Source organism: Gopherus evgoodei, chromosome 3, assembly GCF_007399415.2.
Source record: "Gopherus evgoodei ecotype Sinaloan lineage chromosome 3, rGopEvg1_v1.p, whole genome shotgun sequence".
Classification (NCBI taxonomy): domain Eukaryota; kingdom Metazoa; phylum Chordata; order Testudines; family Testudinidae; genus Gopherus; species Gopherus evgoodei.
Window position 1 is genome coordinate 184,542,812 of NC_044324.1, and position 16,404 is coordinate 184,559,215.

Here is a 16,404-nt window from a genome sequence, read left to right on the forward strand (position 1 = left end):
GATTCCACTGAAATTCAGTGGCAGTTCTAAGTCCCCTAAGGGCATTTAAAATCCCACTGTTTCCTTCCATGTTTAGCAGTGTGGGAAATCTTTACTCAGACAGTTTTTTAAAAATGCTCCTATTAAGCTATTCTGATACATTAGGCATTTGGTACTTGTGGAGGGTGAAGGAAACATTCATCATTCCCAACTCTACTATGTCTGCTTCTGAAGTATTGCAGTTTTGGACAGCAAAGCCTTCATTTGCTGTGTCCTAATGCAGAGTAATGGGATGGAGTTGATACCAATCACGGACTGCCTGAGTGATTGGTAATTTGCTTGCAACTCTTTCCTTTTTTGGGGGGTGGGGTGGGGGAGTGGGCTTGTTCCTCATCTACCACAAGGTTAGTCATGTTGCATTGTGGCTGCGAAAAGGTTAAGATACATGCAAAACAAAGGAATTTAGTAGGGCTGTTGAATAATCACAGTTAACTCCCGAGATTAACTAAAAAAAAATTAATCACGATTAAAAAAATTAATTGCAATTAATCGCAATTTTAATCGCACTGTAAAACAGTAGAATACCAATTGAAATTTATTAAATATTTTCTGTTTTTCTACATTTTCATATATATTGTTTTCTGTGTTGTAATTTAAATCAGAGTATCTTATTTTTATTACAAATATTTGCACTGTAAAAATGATGAAAAAAATATAGTATTTTTCAGTTCACCCCCTCCAAGTATTGTAGTGCAATCTCTTTGTTGTGATAGTGCAACTTACAAATGCAGATTCTTTTTTGTTACATAACTGTGCACTCAAAAACAAAACAATGTAAAACTTCAGAGCCTACAAGTCCACCCAGTCCTACTTCTTGTTCAGCCAATTGCTAAGACAAACAAGTTTGTTCACATTTACAGGAAATAATGCTGCCCTCTTCTTATTTACAATGTCATCATAAAGTGAGAACAAGCATTTTCATGGCACTTTTGTAGCTGGCATTGCAAGATATCTGCATGCCAGATATGCTAAGCATTCATATGCCCCTTCATGCTTCGGCCACCATTCCAGAGGACATGCTTCCATGCTGACGACACTTGTTAAAAAATAATGCATTAATTAAATTTGTGACTGAACTCCTTGGGAGAGAATTGTATGTCCCCTCCTCTGTTTTACTCGCATTCGGCCATATATTTTACATTATAGCAGTCTCGGGTGATATCCCAGCACATGTTGTTCATTTTAAGAACACTTTCACTGCAGATTTCACAAAACGCAAAGAAGATACCGATGTGAGATTTCTGAATATAGCTACAGCACTTGACCCAAGGTTTAAGAATTTGAAGTGCCTTCCAAAATCTGAGAGGGACGGTGTGTGGAGCATGCATTCAGAAGTCTTAAAAGAGCAACACTCCAGTGCGGAAACTATAGTACCCGAACCACCAAAAATAAAAATCGGTTTTCTGCTGGTGGCATCTGACTCAGCTAAATAAAATGAACATGTGTCGGTCCACACTGCTTTGGATTGTTATCGAGCAGAACCCATCATCAGCATGGATGCATGTCCTCTGGAATGGTGGATGAAGCATGAAGGGACATATGAATCTTTAGCACATCTGGCATGTAAATATCTTGCGACGCCAGCTACAAAAGTGCCATGCAAACGCCAGTTCTCACTTTCAGGTGACATTGTAAACAAGAAGCGGGCAGCATTATCTCCTGCAAATGTAAACAACCTTGTTTGTCTGAACAAGAAGTAGGACTGAGTGGGCTTGAAGGCTCTTAAATTTTACATTGTTTTATTTTTGAATGCAGTTATTTTTTGTTCATAATTCTACATTTGTAAGTTCAACTTTCATGATAAAGAGATTACACTACAATACTTGTATTAGGTGAACTGAATACTATTTCTTTTGTTTTTTTACAGTGCAAATACTTGTAATAAAAAATAAACGTAAGGTGAGCACTGTGTACTTTGTTTTCTGTGTTGTAACTGAAATCAATATATTTGAAAATGTAGAAAACATCCAATAATATTTAAATAAATAGTTTTCTGTTATTGTAAAACAGTGTGATTAATTGCGATTACTGTTTTTAATCGCTTGACAGCCCTATAATTTAGTTATAATTGAAGCATATGAATAAGGTGCCTTTGTCCATGCAGGTTTCACGGTCCTTAAGTTTCTGTTATGAGATCTCAGTTCGTTCAGTTCGTTGCGGATGGATGTCCAGCATTCTTTGCTCCCACATCATATATTTTACCAACTAGCACCTTTATTAGCAATCTCTTCAAGGAGACCAAGTATTAAGTGTACATGATGTTTGAGCTAGAGCTGGCCAGTTTTTTTTCAAATAGCTTATTAGCCCAAAACTGTTCATCAATTCAGGTTGAATTTGGCAAGTATTTTTGACTCAAGAAAAAAATGGGGGGGGAAATTCCAGAAAAGCTGAAACATTTTTGACTCTTTGTTTTGAAATGACATTTCATTTAGAAATGTAGCTTTCCCTTAAAAAAAAAGTGATGGAGAAGGAAGAAAGATAAAAAAACCACCCAAAAATGAAAGGTTTAATTTTGTACCAATAAAATGTATTTCTCAACCAAACATAACGTTTTTTCTGGTTTGGTCACCAAACCAAAAAATCAGTTATTTGTCCAGCTCTGCTTGAAGCCCCTCTAAAACAGGCATGTGGGGTAATGTGAGGAAGTTTGTACTTCCACTGCCAATGCTGTACATGGAAAGACGACTTCCATGTTGTCAGGTCATTTTCACAGTTCTAAAATAAATAGAGGTGAATATTGACAAGAAGAAAAGGATATAGTGTCTCTGAAGAGCTTCTGAAGAGCTGGACAGATGTGAATGTGTTGCTACATAGACTCATAGACTCATAGATCAGAAGGGACCAATATGATCATCTAGTCTGACCTCCTGCACAAAGCATGCCACAGAACCCTACCCATCCACTTTTATAACAACCCCTAACCCAGGACTGAGTTATTGAAATCCTCAAAATTGGTTTGAAGACCTCAAGCGGCAGAGAATCCAACGGCAAGGAAGAAAATGTCCATTGAATTCAGTTCATACTCCTGGCAGAAAATTACATCGTATAAGAAGCAGTTCTGTTAATAAGTTAAAACTAGTTACATTTAAGAAAATTTTTGTGATACTGGCAATGAAAAATAAGGGGCTACACTTTGTATTAAGTTTCCATTTATAACGAGTTAATAAATGGTATGACAGGATCAGGCCAGATGGCTACAGGACAGTGATAGAAGGTAGATATATTAGCTTCAGGTTAAGTAGGTCCCCTTTCCCTGGGTAAGGGAAGGTTCCAGAAGAATCAGGAGCTTTCTAGAGTCAATTAAGGCAGGCTAATGAGGGCACCTGGGTTTAAAAAGGAGCTCACTTCAGTTTGTGGTGCGCGTGTGAGGAACTGGAAGCAAGAGGCGCAAGGAGCTGGGAGTGAGAGGGTGTGCTGCTGGAGGGCTGAGTAGTACAAGCATTATCAGACACCAGGAGTAAGGTCTGTGGCGAGGATAAAGAAGGTGTTTGGAGGAGACCCATGGGGGAGTAGCCCAGGGAGCTGTAGCTGTCATGCAGCTGTTACAGGAGGCACTATCGACAGCTGCAATCCACAGGGCCCTGGGCTGGAACCCGGATTAGAGGGCGCGCCCGAGTTCCCGCCAAACCTCCCAACTCCTGATCAGACACAGGAGAAGTTGACCCAGACTGTGGGTTCCACGAGAGGGGAAGATCTCTTGACGTGAACAAATCCACCAGTACAGGGGCAGAAGGTACAACAGATCCTAGTACCTCAAAAACACCAGAATGCTGTATTAAGTCTTGCCCACAGTCATCTTTTTGGGGGGCATTTGGGGATAGAAAAGACCCTGGCATGGGTCCTGCGATGATTCTTCTGGCCCAGAATACATGAAGAAGTGCGAAGGTACTGTGCATCCTGCCCGGAGTGTCAGCTGCACAGTCCCTGTCCCCACCTAAGGGCACTTTTAGTACCCCTTCCCATCATAGAGGTCCCCTTCGAGCAAATAGCCGTGGGCCTAGTGGGACCCCTGGAGAAGACAGTCTGGGGCCACCAATATATACTTGTAGTTCTGGATTATGCTACTTGCTACCTAGAAGCCGTCCCCCTGCAGAACACGGCCTCTAAAACGATAGATAAGAAGTTGGTGGGGATCTTTGCCCAAGTGGGGCTACCAAAGGAGATATTAAAAGACCAAGATACCCCCTTTACGTTGAAGCTAATGAAGGACCTTGGTACGCTGCTCCATATACATACCCTGAGAACTTCAGTCTATCATCTGCAGACCGATGGGCTGGTAGAAAGGTTTAACCAAACCCTCAAGGCTAAGATAAGGAAAGTGGTAAGTCAGGATGGGAAGGACTGGGACACCCTACTCCCCTACCTTATGTTTGCAATCCGGGAGGTACCTCAGGCCTCAACTGGGTTTTCCCCCTTTGAGTTATTATATGGATGCCACCCCCGTGGCATACTAGATATCGCAAAAGAAATCTGGGAAGAGGGACCCAATGAGGGGAGAAATATAATTGACCATGTGTTGCAGATGCGAGAACAGATAGCCCGGGTCATCCCTATTGTATGGGAACATTTGGAAAAGGCGCAGGAGGCCCAGCAAACCCATTACAATTGCCAGGCAAAAGTCCGACAGTTCCAACCAGGGGATCAGGTGATGGTGTTGGTACCCACAGCAGAGAGCAAGCTTTTGGCCCAATGGCAGGGGCCATATGAGGTGGTTGAACCTGTGGGGGAAGTAATCTACAAGGTACGGCAGCCAGGACACCGGAAACAAGAACAAATTTATCACGTTAATCTCTTAAAGCCTTGGCACCAACGAGGCATGTGTAGTGGCCCAAGAGACCCCATTCCAAGGAAATAACATGCAGGAGCAGATCAGGATATCCACTGGTCTGACACCAAACCAGAAGAAGGAAGTAACTGAGATGGTCAACCGATACCAGGACATGTTTTCAACCAAACCAGGTTGGACCACCGAAGCATATCACCACATTTTCACAGACCCTGAGGCAAAGGTAACTTTAAGGCCCTATCGGGTCCCAGCGGCAAAAAGGGAGGAGATCAAAGCAGAGGTGAAAAGGATGTTGGAGCTCGGTGTCATCAAAGAGTCCCACAGTCAGTGATCAAGCCTGATTGTGTTGGAGGAACTTTGTCACAATGGTTAATAGATGTGTTAATACATGGTTCCTCAGTTGTTATAGAGTTCAGCTCAATAGTTGCTTATTACAGTTTATAACACTGCTGTTGTGCTTACCAACCATCTGTGACACTACAACTCATACCTAAAACATCTGTTAACATGTATTAACCCTTTATAAATAGAATCTTAATGTAAACTGTGGCCAAATAAATGTAAACTTTATTGTTGGGGATTCCTACATTATTCTTTTATTCTCAGTGTTCATTTTAGGCATGGCAGAATTTTATTTTTAATTATTATTATTTTAACATATAATATCACTGTTTATTTGTAAGCATCTTTTTACTTTTATTAATTTATATTTTCACAGTTGCAGGAAATTATGGTTCGGACAATAATTATTCTATGGCAGTAGATATTGAGATTCAAAAAGTTAAAACATAAATTGTCAGGATCACATGTCAAAATATACAAAGGATATATCCTTAAATCAAATGCTAATAAGTTCTCAAGAAGCATTTTTCTTACTTTATCTGTCTTTAAGTTTTGATTATCATCAATGAAAATAATTTTTAGTCAGTTTCTGTGTGTACAGTGAAATCAGTTTTTACCATCATTTACCATTAAAATCTAATCCTTCCAAGTCTAGTTATATGGTGTTACATTAGTTAAATTCTGTTTTTACCTGCATAATTGACCACTCCCATTAATGCATTAGAACATTGCAGAAATCACTTCTGATCCATGATGCACAAAATGCTGGAAATGTAAAATGGCCTACTGAAAACTTTTAAAAATGCTTCAGAGGGACCAAAGAATGAAAAAAGGCGAAAGAGACTTTGTTCTTGTTTAAATGACGGTAAACAGAGAATGAAAATCATTGTTGGGCTCAGTTGAAAGCATATTAATACTGACTCAGAGAGTAAAACCTGGCAGGAGCACAGCAGAGTGGAATTTCCTCTTACCCTCAGTTATGTTCTCTACTTTTAGAAAAGCAGCCTGTCACCTTAGAGTATCCTTAGAAGAGCACTTCTTTCACGTAGCTATTCCTGTAGCATTAGTCAGTAAGATTTATGATGAGAGGCTTTCAGTCATGTAAAGGCTTCTGACACTCAGTGGACTCTGATTTTGTTTTTATATGAAGATAAAGGAACTGATTTCATAAGTTTTTCCAAAGTTATTCACATGCACTATTTTTAGAAGTTAAAAATAAGAAAAATATATAAAAATAGTATAAACTGAACTTATTTCCTGGGCAGCTTTTGTAGTGTCAATTAATAGGCTTACTAGAAAAATTTGTTAAATACCTATTAACCACAGAAGAGCTAGAGGTAAGCAATGAAAACCATAGACAAAAATGTTTACGCTAGTAAGTTTTTAGAAGTGCTAAATGTTTCCATCAAACCTTGAACTCATTCAGTCTCAGGCTTGATGTGTTCATGAACATTATTCCCTCTTCTCAAAGTTTATGGACTCCAGGTAAGGTTTTTCACATAGCTGCATCCTACAAACCCCTACCAACCACTCCCTGAAATAGTTTTGTGTAGTCAGACTTGCTGTTTTTTTAACAGTATAGTCTTAAAAAAAGGAGAGAGATCTTTTTAAAAAACAAACAAACAAACAAAACTTGAGTTAGAAATATAGATGTCATATTCCAAAAGAATCTGTTGCAAGACTTAATCCTTAATGTTAAATAAAGTAATACTTACCTGATGAACTGTGACTAAGAATCCCTGTGTGCTTATTTATTTTAACTCAAAGGTGATGTAATAAAGTTACATTAATATCAAAGGAAAATCTGTGGCTCTGTTCTAAGAAGTCAATTTAGACATGCTGATCATGTGGTATAGGTAATCCTTGATTACCTGCTGTGACAAAAAGAGGTTGGTTGTGACACTCAATAAGTATCATAATTAACTTAATGACAGCTTGAATTATTACTTCTTCTTCGAGTGATTGCTCATATCCATTCCAGTTAGGTGTGTGCGCCGCGCGTGCACATTCGTCGGAAAACTTTTACCCTAGCAACTCAGTGGGCCGGCAGGTCGCCCCCTAGAGTGGCGCCGTCATGGTGCTCGATATATACCCCTGCCGGCCCACCCGCTCCTCAGTTCCTTCTTACCGCCCGTGTCGGTCGTTGGAACAGTGGAGCACGGCTTAGCTGACCTCCACTTCCCTAGCTACTCGTAGTTCTCGTATATAGTTATGCAGTTATAATCCTTTTATATATATATTTGTATAGTTATACGTTTTTTCTTTGCTAACATAGTTAGTTTAGTAATAGTTAGCGGGGTTCAGGAAGTAGCCCCTTTCATGAACCCGGTGCCGGAGCCCATGCACGGCTCACTGGGTTTTAAAATGGGCTCGGCCTGCCAGAAGCCGATGCCGAAGGGAGATCCACACGACTCCTGTTTGAAGTGCCTCAGGGAATCACACTTGACAGCTAAGTGCCCCATTTGCAAGGCTTTTAAGCCGAGAACAAAAAGGAGCGGGACTTTCACTTACCCCTCCACCTTTGGCGCCGAGCGATGATCAAGCGGCTGGCAGAAGCGCCTCCTCGGCACCGGACTCTGCCGGTACTGCCAAGGCCTTTCGGCACCGGCCGTCGCCGGCACCGAAGTCGACTCGGCACCGCTCCCTTCCTCCGAGGTTGAGAAAGCCTACGATTCCTGCTGGTGCCTGACGGCTCCCCGGCACGCGCCGTGGTTGAGCCCCCTGCTCCTGCTGCTTCCGTGCCACCTGCATCGCAGCCAGAGAGCTCGTCTAAGTCGGATTGCCCAGCACCGACACCTGCAGAGGCACCGATGACATCGGCACCGTCGATTCCAGTCCCCCAGGGCCATTGAATCCAGTGCCTGACAGCTCCCCGGCACGCGCCGTGGTAGAGCTTACTGCTCCCACTGCTTCTGGGCCAACTGCACCGCAGCCAGAGAGCTCGTCTAAGTCGGATCGCCCGGCACCGACACTTGCTGAGGCATCGACGACGTCGGCACCGTCGATCCCGGTCCCACAAGGGCCGTAGAATCCGGTGCCTGACGGCTCCCCGGCACGCGCCGTGGTTGAGCTTACTGCTCCTGCTGCTTCCGTGCCAACTGCACCACAGCCAGAGAGCTTGTCTAAGTTGGATCGCCCGGCACCGACACCTGCCGAGGCACTGACGACGTCGGTACCATCGATCCCGGCCCCACAAGGGCCGTCGAATCCGGTGCCTGACAGCTCCCCAGTATGCACTGTGGTTGAGCCTGCTGTTCCCTCCACGCCGGAGACATTACCAACGGCGAGGGATCTCATTGCCATGACAGAGTTGATGCTGCCTGACCCCGGCACTGCCGGTGCGGGTAATACAGTCTCTTCATATGACCGTCCTCTGTCAGCACAGCAGAGCGGCACCGTTCATGATCATGGTCCCGCAGACACTCCAGGTCCCGTCGGCACACCCGACACCACTTGCAGTCCCGGTGCTGTTTTCCTCATCGGTACTGGTCGCACTCGCCGCACCGGTCGGTATCCCGTTCGCCGACCCGCTATCGGCACCGTTCCGACTCCCGGCACCACGACAGGTACCGTGACTCCTGTAGCCTCTCCCCGAGCCTCGAGATCTCGGTCGACCTCCCGGCACCATTCTGGTTGCAGGTCTGGATCTTGTTCCAGGTACCAGTACGCCTCCCGGTGCCGGTCCCCGGTGCCGAGTTGGGCAAGGTCCGATAGAGTCAGAGACTCTGCCCGTGCCTTCTTTTAGTACCTCCATGGCCATCCAGACATGCATCCGTGTCATCCCACATGCGCAGATCTTATGCTCAGGACCACGATTCTGATACGCCCCCCGACAGCCTGAGGTGGAGGAGGTCCCAAAGGTAGAGGACCCGGTATGGGGCCCTCTAAGGGGTACGACTACTCATCTGTCCGCTCTCCTCTCTGCTCACTAGTCTTTCAGTCTGTTAAGGAGAGGTATTGGCATGGCCAGCGGGCGCTAGCCCTGAAACCGAAGGAGGCTTGGCGAATGAACCTACTTGGCCGCCAGGTGTACTCTGCAGAGGCCCTGCAGCTCTGGGTAGCAAAGCAACAAGCCTTGCTTAGCTGCTATAATTATAGCACCTGAGTGAAGGTAGTTTAGTTTATGGAGTTTCTCCCTCAAAACTCCCGCCAAGAGTTCGCTGCCATCTTGGAGGACGGGGGAAAAAGGTACCCAGAGCATCCCTCCAGGCCTCGTTGGACGCAGCAGACTCAGCAGCCAGGACTCTGGCCTTTGGTGTCGCCATGAGGTGCATCTCATGGCTTCAGGTTTCAAACCTCCGGCCGGAGCTGCAGTATGCCATTCAGGATTTACCCTTTGTTGGTAAAGGCCTCTTCGCAGCAAAGACAGCCCCAGGCTGCGAAGCCTGATGGACAATAGGGTCCTAATGCGCTCTCTCAGCATGCATATGCCAGCGACCAAACGCAGGCCTTTCTGTCCCCAGCCGCCATACTCTGTGCCTAGCCAGAGACAGGACTTTGGCAAACGGCGAGGCCAAGGTGGTCGCAGACGAACGTCAGGACCCGTAAAGAGCCAAGGTCAAGGTCCCTCGCAATTACCACTGGGACCAAAGACGAACCTTCCAAGGTGCGCCTGAGCGCGGTGTACCAGTCACAGGCCGGGATCCCAATCCCGCTTTCTCCTGGCGTGGCCCCAGTTAATTTCAGATCGCTGGGTCCTGCGCACGGTGGAGCATAGGTACCACCTCTAATTTGTTCCAGCCCTGTCCCCCTTCAGGGACCCCTCTCACGAGCAATTCCTCGTACAAGAGGTGCAGACGCCAACTGACGAAAGGGGCAAGGGGGTTTACTCCCGTTATGCCCTAGTCCCCCACTCGAACAGAGGTCTCAGACCTTCCTAGTCCTGCACGGACTCAACCAGTTTAGGATAAGGTTGAAGTTCCGCATGGTATCCCTGGGAACCATTATTCCATCCTTGCCTCCTGGGGGCTGCTATGCTGCCCTCGATATGAAGGACGCGTACTTTCGCAACGCCATCTTCCCTCCGCACAGGAGATACCTCCGCTTTCTAGCCAACCGTCAGTACTTCTGGTTTATGGCCATAGTCGCCGCCTACCTTCGCTGATGTCGGATATGCGTTTTTCCGTATCTGGATGATTCGCTTATCCGAGGAGACTCCGAGACACAAACCACGCAGCACGTGGGCATCGTCACGGTCTTATTCACAGGTCTAGGCCTGATGACTACTATAGAGCAATCCACTCTGGTTCCCACGCAGAGGTTGGACTTCCTAGGGGCTATCCTGGTCTCCAACCTAGCCGGAGCCTGCTTATCAAAACTGCGGTTTTAGGCGATGGCAACAATCATCCGAGGTCTGCAGGCTTTCCCAACGACCTCGGCTCGTACTTGTCTCAGTCTCCTGGGTCCATGGCTGCCCGCAAGTTTGTAACCAAACACGCCAAGCTCCGCCTCCGTCCTCTCCAAGTCCGGCTCACCTCGGCGTACCACCCGGACAGGGAGCCAATGGTCATGGTAGTCACCGTTCCCTCGAGCACCTTAAGCTCCCTAGAGTGGTGGCTAACTCCCTCCCTGGTGTGGGCAGGGATGTGGTTCCATCCGCCCCAGCCCTCACTGCCCCTGACGACGGACGCGTCATCTCTCTGCTCGAGTGCTCATGGTCACCTCCGAGCTTAAGGCCTTTGGTCTTCTCGGGAGCTAGCATTCCACATCAATGCCCCAAAAATGAGAGTAGTCCACCTGGCGTGCCAGGGGTTCCAGCGGCAGCTGCGAGGCCGTGGTATCTCGGTGTTTACAGCCAACACAACGGCCATGTGCTTCATAAATAACCAGGGAGGGACATGGTCCTCCCCCCTTTTGTCAGGAGGCCATCCATTTCTGGGACTTTTGCATGGCCCACTCGATGGAGCTGGTGACGTCCTTTCTCCCGGGCGTTCGGAACGTCTTGGCGCTTTGACTCAGCAGGTCTTTCCTATCTTACGAGTGATCACTCTGCCCCATTTGAGGCGTTCTGCTTTCCAGAAGTGGAGATGTTTCCTCACATAGACCTGTTCGCTCACCGCGAGAGCAGAAAATGCCAGATGTTCTGCTCCTTCCAAGGTCTCTCCTCGGAATCGATCTTGGACACATTCCTGATGCCATGGAAAGGCCAACTCCTTTATGCCTTCCCACTGTTCCACTGGTTCATTAGGTCCTGCTCAAACTCCGCAGGGGCAGAGCGCGCATCATCATGATCACTCCAGAGTGGTCCAGGCAGCACTGATATACCATGTTGCTCGACCTGTCAATAACCGACCCAATTACCCAGCCACCCCACCCAGACCTCATCACTCAGGGCAACGACAGGCTTCGTCACCCGGACCTGCAGCCTCTTCGCCTCATGGTATGGCTGCTGCGTAACTGATCCGGGGTGACAGGAAGCTTTCCACCTGGTCAATGTACCGGGCCGAGTGGAAGCGTTTCTTCTACAGCTGCAATACGCTCGATCTTGCTCCTACTGAGGTCTCGATCCCCTCTATTTGGCCTGCCTCTGGCCTTCAGCGGCAGGACCTGGCGGTATCATCGCTGAGGGTACACTCGGCAGCCATCTCTACCTTCCAGCCAGGCTAAGGTGGACGTTCCGTGTTCTCACACTCTATGGGTTCGAGGTCCCTCAAGGGCTTGGAGCACTTGCACCCTCGGGTGGGCCGCCCAGCCCCAACCTGGGACCTCAACCTAGTTTTAACCAGACTTATGTCTCCCCCATTCGAGCCGTTCGCGACAGGCCCTCTGCTATACCTGTCTTGGACGACAACTTTCCTCGTAGCTGTTACATCGGCCAGACGGGTCTCCAAGCTCAGAGCTCTTACGGTGGTTCCGCCGTACACTAGGTTTCACAAAGACAAGGTGCAGTTATGACCGCACCCAGCTTTCCTCCCTAAGGTGGTTTCGGCCTTTCATGTTACCCACAGCTCAACGCAATGGGCGCAACAATTGCACTCCCTGGACATCTGTGGAGTGCTTGCATTTATATTGCGCTGACAGAACCATTTCGTAAGGTGCCCCAGCTCTGTCACGGTAGCAGACCAAAGGGAGGGCTTGCTTGTTTTCCTCTCAGAGGATCTCATCTTGGGTGATGGCGTACATCCACACTTGTTATGATTTGGCTCATATTTCCCCAAGCCACATCATCGTGCATTCTACCAGGGCTCAGGCTTCATCTGCCGCCTTGCTGGCTCGTGTTCCTACCCACGAGATCTGTCGCGCAGCTCCATTGGTCCTCGGTCCATACCTTTGCTTCGCAGTATGCCCTGGTTCAACAGTCAAGAGATGCTGTAGCCTCTGGCTCAGCAGTTTTCATTCTGCCACATTTCACTCCGACCCCCCCGCCTATGTAAGGCTTGGGATTCACCAAAGTGGAATGGATATGAGCAATCACTCGAAGAAGAAAAGACGGTTACTCACCTTTGTAACTGTTGTTCTTTGAGATGTGTTGCTCATATCCATTCCACACCCGCCCTCCTTCCCCACTGTCGGAGTAGCCGGCAAGAAGGAACTGAGGAGCGGGTGGGCCGGCAGGGGTATATATCGAGCACCATGACGGCGCCACTCTAGGGGGCGACCTGCCGGCCCACTGAGTTGCTAGGGTAAAAGTTTTCCGACGAATGTGCATGCGCGGCGCACACACCTAACTGGAATGGATATGAGCAACACATCTCGAAGAACAACAGTTACAAAGGTGAGTAACCGTCTTATCTTGAAGGTATACTGCTTTCAGAATAGTTCTGGATTTGCCACACTTGGCAGGTGCAATCGCCACTCTTTTATACTGTGTGGCTTTTTAGAGGCAATGCATTTTGCAACCTTATTTACTGTTCAGTAGTTAGTAATAATTAGCATTGCATTGTGCTTGACACATTCAAAGTGTACAAGAACTAATATTAGTAAGCAAGTTCATAACGGTAAATTAATTAGAGTAAAGGAATTTTCCTTACCTTTTCAACAGACCATGAAGTCTCAATTGTATACTATTTAATTTTTATTTTCCTGATGTTTTTATAGCATTCCAATATAGGTTTGAATAGTAGTTTGTGAGGCTGCTATCTTCTCATCAATTTCTCATCAAGACCTCATTTCTTGATGTTCTCCTATTTTCCTGAGAACCTTTAACTTATAATGAATATAAATGTACTAGATTGAATGTACATTTGAATTTCTTCACACCTCAAGATAGTACAATAGGAAGAGAACAGAACCTTGTGTTTCCCAAAATATGACTATTTCCCTGGTCCGAGAGTGAAGACGTTCGTTGTGGTGACTTCCTGAGTGCTGTTATAATTTAAGGGTCTGTTGTCATTTTCATTGTAAACCCTGTTTTTTCCCAGAGATTTATAACTCTTGCTTCTCAAATGTCTTGGTGGGTGAAAATAAAAGCTGTTTAAAAAAAGAATGTAAAGATTCTAAATCATTAACATTTTGGACCTGTGACTTGAGGTTTAAAAATGCATGTACATTTCCAAGCCAAATATTTAAAAATCAAATTTAGCATTTTCAAACTTACCAGGGGTTCTATCTTTACCCTGTGGCAGCTGGTGAAATTGCAGATAAACTCTGCATGTCCTTGTGTCATTGCTGCCTCACTGCCAATCTACCTCTTACATAAACATCACACATCTGTTTGCAGATGGTAATTTTTCTTTCCTGTGATCAATGCATAATAAAATTTGGTAATGAAAATATACAGTTCTGTAGCTGTTTACAACTTCTGTGGCAGATGCAGCCACTGAAAAACACATTTATCTTGCCTCCTAATTGTTTTCCATAAGTGGTTACATTCTTCTGGACAAATAGGGAGTCCTCTTCACCTGTCAGTCGAATAGCCAATTGGAATGCAGGGTTTTCACACCCAGCATGCCGGGCAGGCTTCCTCAGTTGAGAACAAGAGCTGTAGAAATGATGTGGCTTCCTATGTTATCCTATGAACCCAGTTGCCCACTGGGACGCTCTGAATGGCTGTCCATACTGGTATTGCAGCATCATGAAAAACTATTAGTAAGGTTTAGAGAAATGTACTTTTTGTTGATGTGGATGCCACCAGTATCAACAGATGGGTGTAACTAGCAGTGACCATACTCAGGGAACGAATAACAGTGAGAAGCTAGGATTGGCTAGACTAAAATGATAGGAAGGTAGGGCTGATCAACATTTACTGGAGTGAGTGCATTTCCCCTCTCCTTTGGGACTACTGTGGTAGGACCCTCTGAGAACCCACCACCCGGTGGCTGCATCATCTAATATGTGTAAATTCTGTCAGTAATATCTCAAGAAGGTATGGACCCAAGTACTGGGTGGTGGCTCAGCAGAGCTGGTCCTTTGAGGTCAATCTGTGCGCCTTCATGGATTGCTTGGAGTTCTCTTGAAACAGCATTTTTTAAATCTCTTTAATTTTATTTTATTATTTACTAGAGAAGCTGGAAGAACATTGAAAAGAGAAATGTGTATTTACATACACACACACAATATTAATTGGAAAATAATTTGTGATTTGTTTCATTATTTGATATGTATAAAAATATGGCCAACATTGGAAGAGGGCAGTTAAAATGGGCAGTGGAATTAAGAGAGGTATGAGATGAAAATTTTACAATCTGATGCTTACCGTTGAATTGAAACAGTATTAAGATTTCTATTATGTATTAGAACCTCTTACTTAACCTCTTATACACGAGTCAGTTTTTAAAGGGAGATTTCATCTTTATGCCAACATTGTAAAATGGCAAAGGGCACTTTAAAAATAAACCTTGCATTGCTGGGACACCCCACCCCCCACACACAGCTAGCCCAAGGCCATTTTAACCCCCGAGCGCCGGAGTGCTGGGCCTGGAGCCACGGAGGGGCAGGACTTTGGGCACCCTGGCTGAGGGCTCCTACCATACGCTGGGCTCCAGCTGCTGGTCCTGGCCAAGCTGGTGAGGGACAGGACTTCCTCTTCCCCTGCAGGGACCGCTCCCAGGGCCAGCTCAGACCCACTTCTAGGAATCTCTCCTGGCTACAGGACTTTCTGTGGCTGCTGGTATAGTATTGCCGCCTTTTCTTCTGTGCCGCTGCTGGCTGCGGTGCTGTCTTCAGTGCTGGGTGGCTAACCAGCATCCACCACTGTCCAGCTCCGGAGGCAGCATAGAAGTAAAGGTGGCAATACTGCAACCCCTCCCCCCCAATAGTCTTATGACTCCTCACAATCTGCTTTTGGGTTGGGACCCTCAGTTTGAGAAATGCTAGTCTTCCCCTTGAAATCTGTATAGTGTAGGGTAAAAGTACACAAAAGAACAGATTTCACAGGGGAGACCAGATTTCATGGTCTATGATGCATTTTTCGCAGTCACGAATTTGATAGGGCCCTAAGTATTTGGTTTCAGCCAGAAATTGGGGAAGGTCATGGCATGACAGCCCACCCCTATCATTAGCACTGGCATTACTACCAATAGTGGGACAGCCAACCTCTGTGGTATTGGCATTGAGCTAATATTCTGGCTGGTATATTTTCACATGTGAAGTTCCTGTGAAGGTGATTTGTTCTAATTGTGATGTTATTCTCTACCTGTCCTTTAAAAAAGAAAGAAAAAAGTGAGAGAAATGTACTTCCTGTGTGGTATTATACTGGATTCTGCATTGCCCATATAGAACCAAAGGTTTAGGCATGTAGCTTAAAAATAGCCATATGTTTTACTTTGTTTAACATTTTTGTTTGCATTAATTCTGAATCTTTCTAACATACAAAGAACATTTGCTTCATCTTTTTCTAAATAAAATGCGGATATTTAAATTTTCTGACACACTTTGATTTTATTTAATTCATGCCAAATGTTTTTCAGCTCCCTTGGAAGTCGCTGACTAGCATCATTGAATATTATTACATGTGGAAAACTACTGACAGATACGTACAACAGGTAATTGTATGGCTATTTCAGTATGAATGGACCTGTAATATTCTGTAATAGTCTTAAAACAACGGACTTGTAAAAAAATTATTTACAAATAGTATCTTCTAGACACTTGTATAGTCCTTTACCTTTTTAAAAAGACCTGTTCTAAAATTATTTCTGAGATTGGGGGTTTTAAAATACCTAAGTTGGTTTGATCTTGATTTGCTGCAGTTTGATTTCCCAAGGTTTAGTTATCAGTCTAAAAGGTGTTTAACAGGGTTAAACAGTTGCATGTTTAAAATAAAGTGCTTTGTTCCCAGAGTACATTTTTTTAAAAGA

The 16,404-nt window shown here is 45.4% G+C and overlaps 1 protein-coding gene across 1 annotated transcript in view; it reads left to right on the forward strand.

Annotated features, from left to right (window-relative positions):
• MTA3 (metastasis associated 1 family member 3) overlaps positions 1-16,404 on the forward strand; it is a 211,571-nt gene that overhangs the window by 130,757 nt on the left and 64,410 nt on the right. The window contains exon 10 of the mRNA XM_030557652.1: positions 16,015-16,089. Coding sequence (XP_030413512.1) covers positions 16,015-16,089 — 75 coding nt within the window. The remainder of the gene's footprint in view (positions 1-16,014; positions 16,090-16,404) is intronic.